The sequence below is a fragment of the Ictalurus punctatus genome, chromosome 6 (genome assembly GCF_001660625.3).
Source record: "Ictalurus punctatus breed USDA103 chromosome 6, Coco_2.0, whole genome shotgun sequence".
Lineage (NCBI taxonomy): Eukaryota > Metazoa > Chordata > Actinopteri > Siluriformes > Ictaluridae > Ictalurus > Ictalurus punctatus.
The window spans coordinates 31,878,887-31,898,886 of NC_030421.2; the positions used below are offsets into that span (position 1 = coordinate 31,878,887).

At 43.3% G+C, this 20,000-nt stretch overlaps 2 protein-coding genes across 17 annotated transcripts in view; both read left to right on the top strand.

Moving 5' to 3' along the window:
* LOC108266581 (plakophilin-4) overlaps positions 1 to 14,114 on the top strand; it is a 143,485-nt gene extending 129,371 nt beyond the window's left edge. For 11 of the 16 annotated variants that reach the window (XM_053680595.1, XM_017470093.3, XM_017470095.3 and 8 more), the window contains 10 exons: positions 1,811 to 1,928; positions 3,348 to 3,539; positions 4,758 to 4,931; positions 5,073 to 5,256; positions 5,351 to 5,543; positions 5,761 to 5,845; positions 6,987 to 7,104; positions 7,368 to 7,502; positions 9,680 to 9,753; positions 10,878 to 14,114. In XM_053680595.1, the coding sequence (XP_053536570.1) occupies positions 1,811 to 1,928; positions 3,348 to 3,539; positions 4,758 to 4,931; positions 5,073 to 5,256; positions 5,351 to 5,543; positions 5,761 to 5,845; positions 6,987 to 7,104; positions 7,368 to 7,502; positions 9,680 to 9,753; positions 10,878 to 11,123 (1,519 nt within the window). In that variant the 3' untranslated portion in view covers positions 11,124 to 14,114. The remainder of the gene's footprint in view (positions 1 to 1,810; positions 1,929 to 3,347; positions 3,540 to 4,757; positions 4,932 to 5,072; positions 5,257 to 5,350; positions 5,544 to 5,760; positions 5,846 to 6,986; positions 7,105 to 7,367; positions 7,503 to 9,679; positions 9,754 to 10,877) is intronic. The other 5 variants (XM_017470088.3, XM_017470089.3, XM_017470087.3 and 2 more) reach the window with 3 other exon arrangements.
* Positions 14,115 to 15,813: 1,699 nt separating this feature from the next.
* Positions 15,814 to 20,000, top strand: part of slc37a1 (solute carrier family 37 member 1) — a 21,828-nt gene continuing 17,641 nt past the window's right edge. Inside the window, exons 1-2 of the mRNA XM_017470456.3 lie at positions 15,814 to 15,970; positions 18,432 to 18,669. Coding sequence (XP_017325945.1) covers positions 18,614 to 18,669 — 56 coding nt within the window. The 5' untranslated portion in view covers positions 15,814 to 15,970; positions 18,432 to 18,613. The remainder of the gene's footprint in view (positions 15,971 to 18,431; positions 18,670 to 20,000) is intronic.

Genomic DNA, 20,000 nt, shown 5'->3' on the forward strand with positions numbered 1-20,000 from the left:
ATTATTTTCACATTCCGTTTCACAGTGTCCTCGTTTCGTCTTTTAAAAAACCGCGCGCCATTTTTCTTTACAGAGGTGCACTTTCACGCATCCTCAAAAGGCCGAACTGGGGCATCTTTAGTTCAGCTCAAGCCGAGAGAGAGAGGGAGGGGGGCTTTGGTCGACAAGAAAGATCAAACCGTTTCAGCCGTTTGGAAACAATTTAGTTTCATGGAGTCTGGCGTGGAACTAAAAGAAATAACGTTTGGTCTCGCTGGAAAGCTCATTTCCTCTAGCGTCATGACAGCTGGTCTAAATACGCTCATTTCCTTTCTAGAGATCGCTAATAGTGAGAAACTTCAGGCCGATCTAAACCAGGAGACAGAATTTCATTGGCTAAGGAAGTTTAAAGCGATTTCTAATAGTCGCTTGAATAAGTAAGGAAAGTACGTGTAAAAAAAAAAAAAAAAAAAAAAAAAAAAAAGACTGTTTGCGAGAACAATAAGTGTTAGTGCAAATTAGTGAATTTATTTTTATTCATACATTATTTAAGTGTGTGTGTGTGTATATGGATACAAGGAAATCCACTGTTAAAAATACAATAAAATGTTTTTGCTAGTTTTTTTTTTTATTCATTTATTTTTTTTTATATAAAAGTTCCGTAAATGCACGATGTTTCCAAAGTCGCCGAGTAATCGTGTTTAATAATCGTGACCTCAATATTGACGTAAATAATCGTGATCGTGATTTTTCCCACGATCGAGCGGCCCTAGCTCAGGCTGCTCTCAGTGTGACAAGGTATGCTGAAGTCTCATAGGAGACCTCGAAGAGGATTATAGCACTTGATTTGTAGCTTACTGTTGAAATTCGTATACAAGTCATGAATACGTGTGTGTTTATGATCTAATTCGTCCGCAGTTAGCTCCAAACACACTCTGTTCAGCAGGTATACCACGGTAGTGTGTCATCTAACCCTGCGCAACGGTCTTCAAGCGAGGGTAAAGACTTTGGTCGAATAACATCTCCTTTACTCCAGATGTAGTAAGTGGGTGAAAACGTGTCTGGTGTTAGAGGCTAATGTAGCTAACCAGGTCGTTTAATCCTAGCCGCGTTCAACCCGCATGTCTTAATCACACACTCGCTTCCAAGGTCATCATTTGGCTCAGCACTGCAATCAGCAACATACCGAATCAGTATTCGAAATGAAATGAACTGAACAAAGCTACATTTCAGATCACTTCTTGCGTTCTGTTTGATCTCCCCTGACGTTAAACTGGAGGATATGTGCTTCAGTAAACGTGATGGCTTCAGTGCAGACCTAAAGAAGCAAACTTCAGACACCAAACATGCCTCGGCTCATTCGCTGCATTCGTGCGAAAGGGTTTAATTGCGTAAATGAAGCTTCTGATAGTTGTGTAGTGTCGAACAGATGCCTGACAGCCTGACGGTCTAAATCACTGGGTGGAAAAATATACATTTAGTAAACAAACCGCTTTTGTTTTGTTGTTGTTGTTTTTTTAATAGCGTATAAGCATGTTTTTTCTTCTCATTGATGTTTCATACAGACTGTAGTGTGAAAACTGATCTGGATTAAAGAGCAAGCATTTATTCTTCCACTCGTTATGTCACTTAGCTAATGTTCAACTCGTATAGACACACACACACACGCGCACACACACACACACACTCCCTCCATTAACCTTAAGAGCTTTTGCACACCTTGAGAGAGAGAATGTGTGTGTGTGTGTGTGTGTGTGAGAGAGAGCTTTCATTACATCTCAGATATGAAATTGTGCTGAGGTGCTGACCCCAAGGGTGCTTGTTGCCATAGGAACCTGAGCTCGGCCGGAGAGGAGTCCAGGAAGCAGATGCGCTCTTGCGAAGGGCTCGTCGACTCGCTGCTCTACGTCATCAAAGCCTGCGTCAGCACCGCCGACTTCGACAGCAAGGTACACACACACACACACACACACACACACACTTCTAAACGTGTCCGCGCAACTGTTGATTATCATAATAGTATATTTCCAGAGAGGAGAAAGTGATCACCTGGAAAACTGTTCCACTACAGCATGCTTTATACTATCAAATTGTCCTCGGTTCTGTTGTATATGTAAGAGGAATGTATGTTAATTGTTTTAAAATAGAGTTTGGTTGAATATAATCCTTAATGTCGGTTATACCGAAAGACATTCAGCGGGATAAATGGCGTCAGTCCCACTTACGATGTAAGTTTTGTCATTGAAAACACTTTTTTCAGCATCGACCCATATACGTCCTCTATATGGAACACATCCTACCTCATAGGCGCACGCTGCAGAGGCGAGGAGCTTTCTATGTGGTAGGAAATCTAAGCTTCACCACTCGAACATGTTATAGTTAAAGCATTTAAGGCTTTAAGGCAGGGTCTAATTCCCACTTCGCCATGTCCTGCGTCTTTATTTCTGCATTAGCTCTGATCTAGATCCTCCTCCCTCCCAGCACGCACAGATATGCTGAATTAAAGTCATTTGTTTCGGTCCAGTTGCGCCGCGCTGCTCCCGTCTGGTCTCCAGCCTCGGCAGAGGAATATAAGGAGGGATTTCTGTGAAGTCGATCTCGTAGCGAAGACAGAAGGCATTTATCTTACTTCTGTTGACCTTTTTTCTCCCCCCACATTAGTCCTGAGGGTTACAGCTTACAGGTGGGGACAGCAGTGTCGGTCATTGCCGAACGGTTACGCTCGTGGAATAAAAAGCAGATTAAATAATCTACATCAATGATGATATAGTTTTGCAGTAGGTTTTTTTTTGTACTATTAAACCTGACATAGAAGGTTAAAGATGGATTTAGTACACTGATGAAATCCATCCAGCCAGCCATTTTTCTGTACCGCTTATCCTTACTGGGTTGCGGGGAACCCGGAGCCTATCCCAGGAGGCATGGGGCATAGGGTGGGACACCCTGGAGGGGTGGCAGTACATCACAGGGCACACTCACACACCCATTCATACACTTTAGACATGCCAGTCAGTCTACAGCGCATGTCTTCGGACTGGTGGAGGAAACCGGCGTATCCCTGAGGCACGGGGTGAGCACGCATACTCGGCGCACACAGGGCCACGGCGGGAATCGAACCCTATATTCCAACAAATCGAACGATATTTTTTTGCGTTTCATTCTATTTCTGTCAACGCCGAATGGTCTTAATTTCGTCGCGGCACAGATATTATCGTCTCGTCATTATAGTCGACGTAATTCGTGACCTTTTATGAAATTTTGGTCCGAGTCGCTCAAAGAGCATCTCGAGCAATCGCCTTCCCATCTCTCTTTTTTTTTTTTTCTTTTCTTTTTCTTCTCTCTCACCCTTTTCTTGTTTTCTGTCTCAGATAGTGGAGAACTGTATTTGCACTCTGAGGAATCTCTCGTACCGTTTGGAGCTGGAGATGCCTCCTTCACGGCTGATGGATAATCAGGAGAAGGACGGGTTGCTGGGGACGGAGTCGCCGAGTAAAGAGGCAGACTACAGCTGCTGGGGGAGGAAGAGGAAGAAAAAGAAGAAGAGTGTACAGGAGGAGCAGGTGAGCCATAAGAGACTCCATGTTCTCATACACCCTTGCCGTAATGTTCTAATGAAGCAATGTCGCACGAGCCCGAGCGCGGTTATACCGAATATCGGCGCGGCTGTGACGCCGCGTAGGCGAGGAGTCGCGCGCTGGGGGACGTAGCTATCACAGCCACGATGGTATTCGGTTATATTGCAATGTTGCTTCTATACGATGCTTCTATAAACAAATTCATATCGAGTAAGTGACATTTCAGACACAATAAGGACAAACGTCCTGTTCGTTTTTTGCTCCGCTGGCGGAAATAAATCCCGAAGAAGCCACACCCACTTTATAGCACGTCGGCGAGCTCTCTAGCTAGCTCGCACTGATTTGTCCGTTCCCTTCTTCCTTTTCACCTTCATCTGACGAGCTTTTATATTTCAAGTCAAAAGTTAAGTTCCCGAAAAAGTATCGTTTGCCACGCCCGCTGATGATGTCACTAACTCGACTGTAGTTGGTTTTCAGTTAGGAAGTGGAATTGTATGTGGCGAACACAGACAAACAGATAGACACACACGTCCTAGTGCGGTTATAGGAAATACAAGGCCGCTCGACCAATTAAACTGTTGTATAATGAGCCTTTTTATTTGGCTTTTCAATTTCTAGTCACATCTAGACTCGTATAGCGTATAGTAAAGAGCACTTGGTCAAGTGCATCAGCAATCGGCGTCAGTTTAATCCGCTTGAACAAGTTGATCATCGCCGTATCTCCATGCGAAGACGTCTCGGCTTGTTTATTTGCAGTCAGTCGAAGTATGCAGGAATAATCGCTTTAGCAAATCACAACACTGGCGGAATTCTGCAGTCTCTGCCATTATATTACAGCGGTACAGATACGGCGTGTGTCCTGTGTAGAGTAGTTTCTGCAGCCCACAGCACCTGCTAATAGGGAGCAGTGCTCTCTGCCCTGCCAGTGACGTTCACTACCCTGTACTGAGTGTACGTATTAAATGTCCTTTCCGATCTGTGTATTTCCGCGTGCGTCTGATTTAAACTATGCTCTGGCAGACAGCGGTATGAAGATATAAACACGCGCCCACGCACTTGTGCTGTATTTCCTAGAAAGAAAGTGTAATTCGCTGCATTCAGTTTATTGTCTGCAGTTCATCTCTGCGTAGTTGTTTCTAATAAGCGGACGTAAGGACTTGCTGACCGTATATCATGTGCGTACGTGCGTGCTGTCTTGTTCAGTGGGATGGTGTGGGACCGATCCCCGGGTTCTCCAAGTCTCCTAAAGGAGCCGAGATGCTGTGGCACCCTGCAGTGGTGAAGCCTTACCTCACTCTACTGGCCGAGAGCTCCAACCCCGCAACACTAGAGGGCGCTGCTGGATCCCTGCAGAACCTTTCAGCGGGCAACTGGAAGGTACGTCGTGTATGCGCAAAGAGTAATTACAGAATACAAACAGTGAGTCATGTTTGATTCATAAGTCCAGCATTCATAATTAAGCAGTCAAACTTTAAAACTTTTAATTAATGTATGCGGATTGTCGACCATGCTCCCCAGTTCATCCTAGTCTGTCCTGGCGTGTTTGCGCAGTTCTCGGCGTACATCCGTGCAGCAGTGCGGAAGGAGAAAGGTTTGCCCATCCTGGTGGAGCTGCTGAGGATGGATAACGACCGCGTGGTGTGTTCTGTAGCCACAGCGCTCAGAAACATGGCGCTGGACGTCAGGAACAAGGAGCTGATCGGTCAGGAAGCACTTCTGGTTTTGGCCCTTCTTGATAATAGAGTAGAGCTACTACACGTTTCATTTACTGATGCATACACGTCTGTGTGTAACAGGGAAGTACGCGATGCGTGACTTGGTGAACCGGCTGCCCGGAGGTAGCACCACTCAGCTGTCCGATGAGACGGTGGCGGCCATTTGCTGTACGCTCCACGAGGTCTCCAGCAAAAACATGGAGAACGCCAAAGCTCTCGCCGACACGGGAGGCATCGAGAAACTCGTCAACATCACCAAGGGACGTGGAGAGAGGTCCGCTCAAACTCGGATACCCCCCCCCCACACACACACACACGTATTAACACAAAGGTTTTGCTGCTTAAATGAAACCTATTTACTGCTAATTAGACAGATTGGAATGAGGGTGGTGACTGAGTGTTCACATCATGGAGCTAATGAACCCTGTAACAGTTTAGCAGCTGTAGATGATGATGATGATTGATTGGTCCTGTGCCTGGCTGCGCTGTAGGTACTCGATGAAGGTGGTGAAGGCTGCAGCGCAGGTTCTCAACACACTGTGGCAGTACAGAGACCTGCGCACTATCTACAAGAAGGTGAGTCAGAGCAGAACTGTGAAAATGGCTAGTGTATGTATTTGCAAATCCAACGAATAAATGATATTAGTGCACTGTATTTGTAGAAATAGAGGCGTACGTGCATAGGGCTTTTATAATGCGTTCATAAGCGTTGCATTATTTTTTTTATAGAGCGTTAATGGAGACCTTACGAAAGGCTTATTGCGTAATCATTACGGTGACCGCGAACGTTTTACGCGACTTTGTCTTGACAAGAACGAGAGGCGCCGAGAATCCGCAGTTATCACGTCGAGACTTTTCATCCTCGTGAGTGTGTTTTTATCGACCTCATAGAGTTGAGGTGTAGGAGGTATATGTCGTGCTGCGAACTTGATTACCACTTTAGTTTGTGGACATGAAAATCATTCATTCGGCACATGGGATCTGTAAATAATAAGTGAAGTTATATATTGAAACCGCGCTCCGTGATACGATTCAAAATCGTCGAACGCAAAAGGCCCGGCATCTCTCGGGTTAAAGGACGTTCGGGTCCACGCTCCTATAAGAAGCAACATACAGACGGGTGCACGTGGCGGAATATTTCACGATCCCTTACGAACGCGGTGTCGGTGACGATTTTCTTTTTCAGCCGAGACGTAACGGTAACCCGGCGTCTCTTCCGTGTAATACGAAGCAGCGCGTCGGACGTGACCGGTTCGAGGCATCGAGCCTGTTTTATAACCTCGCAGACTGAGATCAGACACGTCACGGCACGGAATCGGTATTATACAGAAATTCCGAGAAGGTCTCAGCTTTAAAATGAATTTTAGTGCCGCGTTTAACCAAAGCGGCAACTCGTGTAATGTGAAAGAGAGTTTAGGAGCTACTTTAGGTTAGAGAGATGACGAGACACAGCATTTCATCTCTTGTGGCATTTTTTTTTTATTTTATTTTTTTATAAATTCATATAACAGCATGCTTCTGTTTACTGTGTGCATGAATGTGTATGCTAAACATTATACCATATATATATATATATATATATATATATATATATATATATATATATAGAGAGAGAGAGAGAGAGAGAGAGAGAGAGAGATTACAGAGCCAGTATGAGTGTGTGTGTGTGTGTGTATTTATACATGTAGGGCTCTGATGTGTGTTTGCTGTCTTGTAGGATGGCTGGAATCAGAATCACTTCTTGACTCCTGTGTCCACGCTGGAGAGAGACCGCTTCAAATCCCAGCCCACATTACCCTCAAACTCCCTGCAGATGTCCCCAGTCAATAAGACAGGTGTGTGTGCGCGCGTGTGTGTGTGTGTGTGTGTGTGTGTGTGTGTGTCAGAGGAATATAGTTCAGTGATGAGGAAATCAGAAGCAAGCATATGCAGTTTAAGCTAGTCTATAAAAGACACTTTGTTAATAAGCTTTTTAATGTCCGTGCTTCGCGACACGGGGGGGAAAAAGAAATCCACAAAGCAGGCTCGTCTTATCAGCAGCTGTGACAGTGACTGTGCGTTTAATCAGTAACAAGCAGAATGTGTTTCTTCCCTGCAGCGGGCAGCACCACCTCGTCTCCAGCCGTGTTGGGGATTAAAGAACAGCGCTCCGATTACCAGAGGACCGCACAGCCACCTATGCAATTTTATAACTACCAAGGAGACGGCAGTGCGCATAAAACCCCATACACAGGTATATTATAAGCAGCACAAAACATCAAGCACCGGTAGATTAACTCTGTCCGGATATAAAGTTGTCCCCGCTGTAAGTTTAGATTAGCCTATGAAAGGAGTTTCAGGCATTTAAATGATTTAATCGGCCGTAACATCAGATAACATCAGAGCTACGGCGATAGCTTCTGACACACGTCCTGTTCCTGACTCTAACAAGACGTGGTTTATTTTAGTGAACGGCGTGCCGCTGTAGCTCAGTGACTCGACTGCTGATAACAGGGTTCACGCACGGTGCTAGGATTTCGCTCAATAAGTGCCGTTTTCATCATGAAACATTTAACGTTCACATTTTATTGACGTCATCGTTCAGTATCCAGAACTATCATTTGGCCTAAAAATGACATCGCACCTGTTCATGCCTGGTATTGACATTCCTCTGAGGTGAGCAGTATTAAGGACGGGTATGTACATAACTTCTGAGCTAAAGCACGAGAGCTCGTCAGCTAACGATGAAAAGCGAATTTTACCGGAAGCGCCTTTAACGGGAATGGACAAATCCGTGCGAGCTAGCCGGCATGCTGTAAAGCGAGCGTGGCTTCTTCGGGATCTGTTTCCTCTAGCGGCGCACGAGTAATCCGAACATTTGGCCATATAATGTCCCAAAGGTCACTTACTCGATATTGATTTTTTATTTTTTTTTATAGAACTTTTATATAAAAGCAATATCACACTCGGAATTGTGAGGTCATACTGAATTTCGGCTGCGATTAGCTACAGCGCCCGCACACTACGCCGAATCATGGCTGTGCCGATAATCAGTATATTGCTTAAATATAGGAGATAATAACAAGAAGAAGAATCAAGTAGGGACATAATATGAGCAGCAATAATAATAATAATAATAATAATAATAATAATAATGATAATACGTTTGCCTCACACCTCCAGGGTCGGGGGTTCGATTCCCATCGTGGCCCTGTGTGTGTGTGCGGAGTGTGCATGTTCTCCCCGTGCTGCGGGGGTTTCCTCCGGGTACTCCGGTTTCCTCCCCCAGTCCAAACACATGCATGGTAGTCTGATTGGCGTGTCCAAAGTGTCCGTAGTGTATGAATGGGTGTGTGAATGTGTGTGTGATTGTGCCCTGTGATGGATCGGCACCCTGTCCAGGATGTACCCCGCCTTGTGCCCCATGCTCCCCGGGATAGACTCCAGGCTCCCCGTGACCCTGAAGAAGGAGTAAGCAGTAGAAGATGGATGGATGGATGGATGGATGGATGGATAATAATAATACGTTCACCTCACACCTGTGTGCCCTGCGTGTGCGGAGTGTGCATGTTCTCCCCGTGCTGCGGATTTTCCTCCCGGTACTCCGGTCTCCTCCCCCAGTCCAAAGACATGCACGGTACTGGCATGTCTAAAAGGACAAGCGCTTTAGAAGATGGATGGATGGATGGATAATAATAATATAAATCAATAATAAACAACCTGGAAAAAAAACATGAATGAGTAAATCAAAGCATAAATCATATAAAATAGTGTTTTAAAAATAACAAGACTTGGAGTCTCAAAAAATGGAAGAAATTAGTTTGTAAAAGAAAAATAAGAATGAGATTACATAAAGCAGATAAAATGATGAGAATTTAGAAGAGACGAGTGTATAAAAAATGTCTAGCGGCTTTTTAAAGTCCCGACTGGTAAATCGTTCGGATTTTGGGTAGATAACAGAAAGCTGCGTTGTCACGTCTTCTCGTTGACGTTGGGGCCATTGAGCAAACCTGCAGTACGGAATCTTAGTGATCGATTTAGCACATACTGTACTGTACTGTACTGTACTGTACGATAGTGCGAGTCCATTATTCTGAGCTTTAAAAACTAATAGCTGTACATTAAAATTTGTCCTTAAAGAGACTGGGAACCAGGGCTGTGTCTCGTTGTGTCCTGGCAAACACTGCCTAGTGAACTACTTCATACCAGGCAAGAACAGTTGTACAGCTCAGCTGCCCACGTGTGATCGGATGAAATTCAGACAGGTCATGATCAGAAGATGAACAGATGCACCTCCTGAGCGATGATATACGTGTATGTGTGTGTGTGTGTGCGGTAATGAGTGTAATCCATGAAAACCAAAACATGAGTGTGGGAATTTTATTTCAAAGCATTAGATATGAAATCTGTGACTCGCTGTGTCTATTTCAGGGTCGGTGAAATCATCTCCGTTTTATCTCAGCTCTTACTCCTCTCCCGGCAGAGACGAATCCAGGAGAGGCCAGGTAAAGCCCACACACGCCACACACTCATCTCTGCCACAGAACGCTGTTTATTTTAACTGAAGAATGCCTCCGAGGCTGACAATTAATGAAAGATGGAGAGTCTAATTATCAGGATGTCTTGTATAGGGCCAGCTGAGCCTGGGAGTCTGTGAACGAGTCGACTGTCCTCTATTCATAAACTCCACCAGGGGGCAGTGTATCTGTATAGCATGGGCGAGTGTTTATGTTTGGGTAGTGCATAAGGTGGATTCCTTCATGCTAGTTTATTTGCTCTGAGTACCCCGTAATACAGAATAATTGCAAGCTTTTGTTGTAAGATACAGAAGGCGGTTTTGTTTATTTAGATCCCGTTTAAAGCCGACGAGAACCCCCACGTCGACGAGCAGTCAGACTCGTACACACGTACGTACCCCCTTTTAAAACCGCAAAAACCTTCGTCTTCGTCCCGCCGAACAACATGAATCCACCTTTTCCTCGTTTCCTCGTCGGTTAGAAAAGAACACACACTGAGACAGGGTTGTTTAGTGGAACTATTAGAGCGTTTAGGGAAGCGACAACGATTCCTCGCCGCCTTCGATACAGGCTAGAGCGGAAGTTTGTTTCCGTTATTGTTTGCAGCTTGCGCCCTGCGAATGCGGGAGTGTGTCAAAGGCCTATTGTACAACGTTTTGCTTATGGTTGAGAGCCTTGCAAAAGAGAAAGGTACTTCACTTCAGGAAATCCTGTCATTTTCAGAACGCTATATATATATATATATATATATATATATATATATATAGTGGAAAATGTCAAACTTGACCATATGATGGTCAAGAACAGACCAGAACATTTTACGTTATCGTTTCACAGAGATCATATCGGGGCTCTGTCTAGAACTGCAGATTTTGTGAAATGTGAGACCTCCATAATTGAAATGCAGGTTATATTGAGTATCTTTATTTTAAGTCAGACGGGAGTCACAGAGGAAATCCAACATGTGGAAGAGTTTCCGTTCAAGCCACAACTAATACAGTTCCTCAGTGTATATATATATATATATATATATATATATATATATATATATATATATATATATATATATATATAAAGAATTGATCCCATTGCACGTGTGATGTTTCTTTCAGCAGCACATATGTTACGTGGATGAGACTGGACAGAGGGGTTACGAGCCGTATCGGACGTACGTGCAGTCCCCGCAGGCATACGACGACCCGTACCTGGAGGAGACGCTGCAGTACTCCACTACAGACTACCCCGCACAGCCTCACACACTCAAAGCCACCACCAACTACGTGGACTTTTACTCCAGCACACGCAGAGCCTCGTACCGCACCGATCAGTACCCGGGCTCGCCAGACTCCTGGGTATAGAGACACGAAATACGAACAGACGGCACCCTCAATACCGTGTCCGATTCGAACAGAGATGGATTCCGAACGTGGACGAGGGGAGAGATGAAAAGAGCGAACGTTTAGCCAAAGAAGGAAGAGCAGCAGAGTGTGTGTTTTATCCATGGAAGCAGAAAGAAAGTAGAATCGGTGTGTGTGTGTGTGTGTGTAGAAGCGACCGACTGATTAGCGAGCCCGACGTATGTGTAGACCAGAGTTCCGCTCTGATTTTATTTTCTTATGGCAGTGCAGGTGAAGGTGGCCCGAGGAAGCGACGTGCAGAAAGGTTTGCGTCAGAGAATCAGACAGGGAAACGTGTATGAACTTAGACTGAAATCAATCGAGAACTTATACCTGTTAAAAAATAAATAAATAAAAAAAGAAAAAAAAGAAAGAAGAAGAAATAATAATGACGATAACGTTAATGATAAATAACGATCTTAAGACATTAGCTTAAACAGAGGGAACAAAACTGTATACGTACTTCTCGTTGAGATCGTGAATGCCACTGAGTCTTGTACATTTCCTTCGGAACACTGTAAATACAGAAAAGAAAGAAAATGCAATGCCACATTAAAGAGATGTAGAAATCTATAAATATACAGAACTAAAAGCAGAAGGCTGCAGGCCTGACTCCATGATACTACAGTCTACCTGAAGTAATAAAAAAAAATCATCTTTGTTTTTTATAAATCTGTCATTTCTTTCTCTGTGTGTTTTTGTTTTCATTAAAGGTGCAGTTAGAATAACAGAAGATCTGAATTGTTCTCCCAGTTAAAACCAAGCTGTTCAGATCCGCCCCTTTTCCCGAAAGGGAACCTGTGACGCAGTGATGTTTCATGGAGGATGTAAGGTTGCTTGACGTGAAGGAGAAGGCTTGTTTTTTTGTTTTTTTTTTGGAGAATCTCTGCAGACATCTTAAGAGCTGGTCTGTTTTTTTTGTTTGTTTGTTTTTTGTCAGCTAGGGTTGAAGTGGCATTTGTTGGTTAAGTACAGCGCCCTCCACTAATATTGGCACCCTTGGTAAATAGGAGCAAAGAAAGGTGTGGAAAATTGTCTCGATTGTTTTAACTTTCTGATCTTTTGTTCAAAGAATTCACAAAAATACTCTGCTGTCATGTATATCAAACAATTTCAGACACAGCACAGGTCTATCCAAAAAAAAATCTGTTAAATATAGGTGTGCCACATTGATTGGCACCCCTATGAATTCATAGGAGGAAAAATATATTTGTAGTATATTCCCATTGATATTTTACTTCTTTTTTTTTTGTACACCTGGGTGACTAGGAACAGGAAATAGTTCAACCATGACTTCCTGTATCACAGGGGTATAAATATGAGGTAACACATTGGCCAAATTCCCTTAGTCATTCATCACAATGCGTAAGAGCGAGGAATGTAGCTGTGACGTGCCGCAAAAGGTTGTTGAGTTTCACAAAATGGGGCGTGTCTATAAGAAAATAACACAAGCATTGAAGATGTCCATTTCCACCATCAGGGCAATAATGAAGAAGTTCCAGTCGATTGGAAATGTTATGAATCGACCTGGAATTGGACGTGTGTGTATATCGTCTCAACGCACTGTGAAGAGGACGGTTCGAGTGGATAAAAATCTCCGAGGATCACAGCTGGAGAACTGCAGAAGTTAGTTGCGTCTTGGGGTCAGAAAGTCTCCAAAACTACAATCTGAAATCACCGACATCACCACAAGCTGTTTGGAAGGGTTTCAATAAAAAAGCCTCTACTCTCCTCCAAAAACAAACAGTTTGTCAGACACGACTGGAACTGCAAATGGGATCGGGTTCTACGGTCAGATGAAACCAGAATAGAGCTTTTTGGTAATAAACACAGAGGTGGTTTTGGTGCACACAGAGAGGTAGCCGTATGGAAAAGTACCTCATGCCCACGGTTAAATATGGAGGTGGATCTTTAATGTTTTGGGCTGTTTCTCTGCCAGAGGACCTGGACATTTTGTTAGGATACATGGCATCATGGACTCTATCAAATATCAACAGATATTAAATGAAAACCTGACCGCCTCTGCCAGAAAGATTCAAATGGGCCGTGGTCGGATCTTCCAGCAGGACATTGATCCAAAACATCATCAGAATCAACACAGAAATGGTTTACTGACCACAAAATCAAGTTCCTGCCATGACCATCCCAGTCCCCTGACCCGAACCCCATAGAACACCTGTGGGGTGAACTGAAGAGGAGAGTCCACCAGCGTGGACCTGAAATGTGAAGGATCTGGAGAGATTCTGTATGGAGGAACGCTCTCAGATCCCCCGCCATGTATTCTCCAACCTCATCAGGCGTTATAGGAGAAGACTCAGCGCTGTTATCTTGGCAACGGGAGGAAGCACAAAGTACTGACTAAAAGCGTGCCAATAATTGTTTCACACCTATATTTAACAAAGATATTTTTTAATAAACCTGTGTTTTGTTTGCAATTGTTTGATATCCATGAGCGCAGCGTATCCTCTAAACTAAAGAGGAGAGGGACCATCTTTTTATCAGCGCTCGGTTCAAAAGCCTGCATCTCTGATGGTATGGGGGTGCATTAGTGAATACAGAATGGGCAGCTTGCACATCTGGAAAGGCAACATCACTGCTGAAAGGTATATACAGGTTTTAGAGCAACATCTGCTTCCATCCAGATTCCATCCCGTCTTTACTTCTGAGAGACTCCGCCTCTCTAAGATACTCTTTTATACCCAGTCATGTTACTGACCTGCTGCCAATGAACCTAATTAGTTGCAAAATGTTCCTCCAGCTGTTTCTTTTTAGTAACACTTACTTTTCCAGCCTTTTTCCTCACGTTTCCAGCTTTTCTGAGACATGTTACAGCCATAAAATTCAGAATAACCTTATTTTTTTCCTTAAAATGGTACATTTCCTCACTTTAAACATTTGATATGTTCTCTGTGTTCTATTGTGAATAACACCTGAGTTTATCAGATTTGCAAATCATTGCGTTCTGTTTTTATTTACATTTTACACTGTGTCCCAACTTTTTTGAAATTGGGGTTGTATTACAAAAGGAGCAAACATTCACTGATGCTCAAGAAGGCGACTTTCGGGCGTAAACTTTTGAACCGGATGGTCGGTGTAAATTGTTATAAACAACATAAATGATTAACATTTTACAGATTCTGCAAGGTGTATGTAAACTTATAACCTCAACTGCAGATGTTCAATTCCAATATTTACACATTCTTTCGTATACGTAGTGGTCCACATGTTTGTTCTTACCATCTAAAGGTCATTTATATGGCTGGAACAGACCAAAAGAAAAATATAAAAGAATGTCTATTATACAGTCTGTATTCTTTAGTGCAGCGATACACACTCGAGTCTCCAGCAGCCCTGATACTGGTCTCTCTGTAGAGTCGGCAAATATCAGTGTCAGTTTCATCCAAGCTGCAAATTTCAGTGTGTATCATAAACTCTCATGTTGTTTGGACAACGTTTGTAGACTGTGTCTTTTACATTTGTGATTATTTTTTTTTTTAATCTTCTGATGAGGCTAAATTCCCCTCTTTTTCCATAGAACATAAAAATACAGACTCGGAAGTTCATGAATTTAACAAGGAACATTTCAGAAGGAGATAAGGTCCCTGCTTTGATCCTGAGCTCGGACTACTTGCAGAGATTTGAATGTTCTCCCTGTATCTGTGCAGATTTCCTCATCTCTCCTAAAAACATGCCAGCAACTGGATTGGCTATTCAGTGTGTGTGTGTGTGCGTGCATGCATGCATGCATGATGCATTCCCTCCTCTCACCCAGTGTTCCCAGGATAAACTCCGGATCCACCATCACCCTGACCAGGATAAAGTGTTAGTGAAGATGAATGACTAAAGCGAAGGACTGTTGTCCAACCACAATGCTGTGGTCAAAATCTGACCACTGATAAAGGGTAAGGGAAGATTACGAATAACTGGGAATGGAAAAATGAGCTAAGTGTATAACTACAAGTCATCTAACGTAATAGGTGTGTCTAATAAAGTGGCCAGTATGTGTAAGTGTACACAGTGTTTAAACCCACCTTCCCAAAACTTCTGCACCTGACAGTACACTAAAACGCCACCTTGGTCAACCGTGGTCCTATTTTATTTTGCACTGGCAGGCAAAGTACAACAGGGATCATCAACTGTGAACATAAACAGATCACCTTCCAAGTAGTAATTGTACATTTACACTGTAGGACATAAATAATGCTTTAACTGACTAATGAGTGCCAACTACCCTCGCGAAGGAGTCGAGTCTTTGAACCGAGTCTTTTGAGAGCCGACTCGATTATAAGAAATGCCTTTACTCTTGCGGTGTAATTTATTTTTTATTTTTTTTTTTAATGAACGCTTCCATAGAAACGTAATATTTCGTGAAAGTATTCCAGCCATAGTTAGGCAAATAAGAATGAAATATATGGTCAAAATGTCTCAAAGTTTGTCCGGTTTAGAAATAAACGTCAGTGAGCTGTTTGGGATCCGTAAGAATCGGCTCTTTTTGGTGAGGATGAACCATATATTTGAACTGACTCGCTAATAAAAGCCGATAAATATACATATTCTGTGGTCATAGCTACATATCCACATTCAGTTAACTTCCGCTTCTTGTGGTTTGGCTATTGCGTGGTTCCGGTATGCGCTGATTGGCCCGTCTCCGGGTGGCGTCCCGCCCCTTTGTTGTAGTTGCTTCCCTTGAGAGAGAGAGAGAGTCTGTCAACGGTCCTAACGCCACCGAGCCTGCTCTGAAGAAGGAGGAAGTGGAGCTGAACCCCGGGTCGATACACCTTGGTAACTCGGAATTTTATTACAACAAGGTAAGAACATTCACAGATATTTCAAACACTGAGGTAAAGCTTAACGGTGGTGGTGTGTGACTGCACGACGGTCTTCCTGTTTCTCTGATAGACAGAACGGTCGCTAAGTGACATCAGGTGAATCTCAAATATCTCCTTCTATCCCCTAGTGCGCTGTGTAGGGTATGTGGTAATGTTCTTTTACACCCTTAGTGTTTAGTGTATTTTATTATGATGCTTCCGGTATCAAAGGACCACCTGAACGGATGGTTCATGTTAAATCCAGCTGCTGGTATCCTTCACTGCACACTTTCAACATGCTTTATGGATACAGTGAAATAAATAAATATGTAAAATTTATTAGTGTCTTTGTGTCTAATCTTTATATAAAGACATTGGTCTAATCTCTGTGTGTCTAATCCATATATACAGACATGTTTTACCTATATAAACAGTTACTGGTTTAATCCCTGTGTCTAATACATATATAGAAGTCAATGGTCTAATCTCTGGGTGTCTAATCCATATATACAGTCACTAATCTAATCTCTGTGGGTCTAATCCATATATATAGACATTGGTCTAATCTCTGTGTGTCTGATCCATATATACAGACATTAGTCTAATCTCTTTGTGTCTGATCCATATATACAGACATTGGTCTAATCTCTGTGTGTCTAATCCATATATACAGACATTGCTGTAAATGTTTTACCTATATAAACAGTTATTGGTTTAATCCCTGTGTCTATTACATATATAGAAGTCAGTGGTCTAATCTCTGGGTGTCTAATCCATATATACAGTCACTAATCTAATCTCTGTGGGTCTAATAAATATATACTGTCACTAATCTAATCTCTGTGTGTCTAATCCATATATATAGACATTGGTCTAATCTCTGTGTGTCTAATCCATATATATAGACATTGGTCTAATCTCTGTGTGTCTGATCCATATATACAGTCATTGGTTTAGGGCCTGCGTGTCTAATCTTTATATACTGATGGTCTAGTCGCTCTGTGTCTAATCTTTATATACAATCATTGGTCTAATATTTGTGTCTAATCCATATATACAGTAATTGGTCTCATCTCTTTGTGTCTTAACTACATATACAGTCATTGGTGTTCTACAGTCTTATATACAGCTGATGGTCTGATCTCAGGTGGTTTTTTCTAGTTCAGCAATAGGATTCTTTGAATGGAGGACTGAGATCAGATCCCAGGTAATTTCAGTATCAGAGGTGTGTCTATGTCGCAGTCTGCCTGGTTTCTCCAGTCTGAGCAAACACTACAGCCGGAACACTGTCCCTCACGTCTTGCCTGTGTACACACACACCCACACACACACACACACACGCACACACACACCCCCCTTGTCTTACATTCTGAAAATGTGTATAAGGAAGTACAGGTGCATTTTCAGTTTATGGAGGAACAAGTCCCAGGAACATAAAGCTAACTGATTTTCATGTGGCAGTGGTGATGCAGAATCCGGTTGGTCGTGTGTACTAGCTCTCATGTATAAACTCGCATAAAAGTCAAGAGATGGGAAGTTTATGTGCTACATTACAAGGCATTACTGTAATATAAGAGCCGTGTGTATAGTGCCCCGGATCCACCCGACCCTGACCCTGACCCGGATAAGGCCCTTACTGGAGATGAATAAACGATTAAATATAATAAAAGAAATATCTACAAAACTAGCACTAAAAAAGTTGCTTGGAAAAACAACTTGCCAAAAATTCAAAAATAGTATTGAATGTACGTTTATATGGAAAAGTTTTTTTATTGAAATTTTTAAAACATTTATATAGCGCTTTTCTAGACACTCGAAGCACTTTACATAGTATTTGGGGAGGGGGATCTTCAAGCCCCACTAGTGTGTAGCATCCACGTGGATGATGCGACGGCAGCCGTAGTGCACCAGAACTCCCACCGCACACCAGCTATTAATGGAGAGGAGAGAGTGATGTAGCCAATTCAGACATGGGGATTATTAGAGGGGTCATGGTAGAGTAGGGCCAATGGAGGAATTTCACCAGGACGCCAGGGTTACGCCCCTACTCTTTTACAAGAAGTGTCCTGGGATTTTTAATGACTACAGAGAGTCAGGACGTCGGTTTCTACAGTATAGTGTCCACATCACTAGGACCCACACAGACCAGAGGGCGAGCGCCCCCTGCTGTCCTCACTAATAACACCTCCAGCAGCAGCCTTAGTTTTCCCCAGGAGGTCTCCCATCCAGGTACTGGCCAGCCTCAACCCTGCTTAGCTTCAGTGGGAAACCAGGCGAGACCTGCAGGGAGATATGGCTCGTCGTTTATGCAAACAAAATAGCTTTGTATATGATTTGCCCGGCAGGACCTGTTGTTGCGTACATCTGACCAGCTGAACCTCGGCCATCCACTGTGTATCCCAACTTCCTGGTTTGAATTAAAAGACTCCTGATATCTCTTCATCTCTCTTTTTATCTGTAGGAGAACAGGCGTGATTTTGATGGAACCTGTCAGCACTGCATCATGTCCTTTCTTGATGACATCTCAAGGCCGTTCCTGTCAGAGCTGAGTGCCGAGATCGTGTGTCCGAGATCGTGTGTATCATCTCTTCAGTCTCAGTCAAGTTAACCCACTGTCTGCTGAGCTCGCCCATAGCTTCTAACATGGCTCCTGTGCCCCCTGGCATTCGGTTCCTGGCGTCCTTTAACCGGGAGCAGTGGTCAGTTCTCTCTCTCTCTCTCTCTCTCTCTCTCCCCCTCTCCACTCTGTCATAAATGTATTTCAGTGCAAAGTTGGTAATATGAAAAGATCGTGATCGTAGATTGTGCTTTGAATGATTAAATAACATATTTGTGTCCTCACCGTTCCATTCAGGAGAATGGAAAGGGAATGAACCTTGCAGCTGTGTGACCTCGGTGTCCTCGGGAGACGCGCACGCGTGTACACACACACACACGCACGCACACACACACACGCGCGCGCACACGGACTGTTATGTAACTCTGCACATGGAGACAAAGGTTTCCCCCGAGACCAGAGGCCTCGATCAGACGCACAGGGGACGTGATTCAGCCTTTTTTCCGTTTGCTCGAATTGTTGTGATATTAATGTTCTCATGTGGAAAGTTAAATCTTTGATCACGATGAAGGGTTTCAGTCGAAATCTAGATAAACTAAATGTATACCTATTCCGCTTTAACCCAGGACCGCGGTCATGCCTCGATCCGAGCGCGTGCTGTGAGAAGAGCCGGATGATTTTTTTTACCAATACCGCTGTCTCATTAGTTTTGACCTCGTTTCTGAGTCATCGATACTGAAAGTGTTCTGGATGATCGTGTTAATGCAATATCTAGCATTGATGCCTCACAGCTCCAGGGCTCCTGGTTCGAGCCTGAGCTCGGGTTACTGTCTGTGTGTAGTGTCACATGTTCTCCCCAGTGTTTGCGTGGGTTTCCTCCACGCTCTCAGGTGTCCTCCCATTGTCCAAAGACGTGCAGATAGGCCACACTAAATTGCCCCTTGGTGTGAATGCGAGTGTGAATGTGTGTGTGCTGGGCGTATTCTCTCACCTCGCGTCTTGCATTACCGAAATAGACTCCGGATACACCGCCACCCCGACCAGGCTGCTGAAGAGGAATGAATGATTGCACACAGTGTAAACAAGCAGTGTTTATTATCTGACGTATACGGCGTTTAACAGAACGCCGAGAACGAGGGGAGTACTATACTACAGTTTACATTCTTTACACACATTTACTGAGCACTGAAGTAATGAGAGCAAATTTACACAAGTACATGAATTTAGATTTATATTTTAATTTACTTACCTACCTGCATACATACCTTACTTGCATCACTTATTGATTTACTTACCTGCGTACCTGCATACTCGCATACGTTTCTTACTTATGACCGTACTTACTTATTTATATGCCATACTTGTTTACTTTCCTTATTGACTTACTTACTTACGTATTTATTTATTTATTGATGTACTTTTACTTACAACCTGGAAAATATTGTTCGAAAGAAACCGATGAAAATGTCCGTG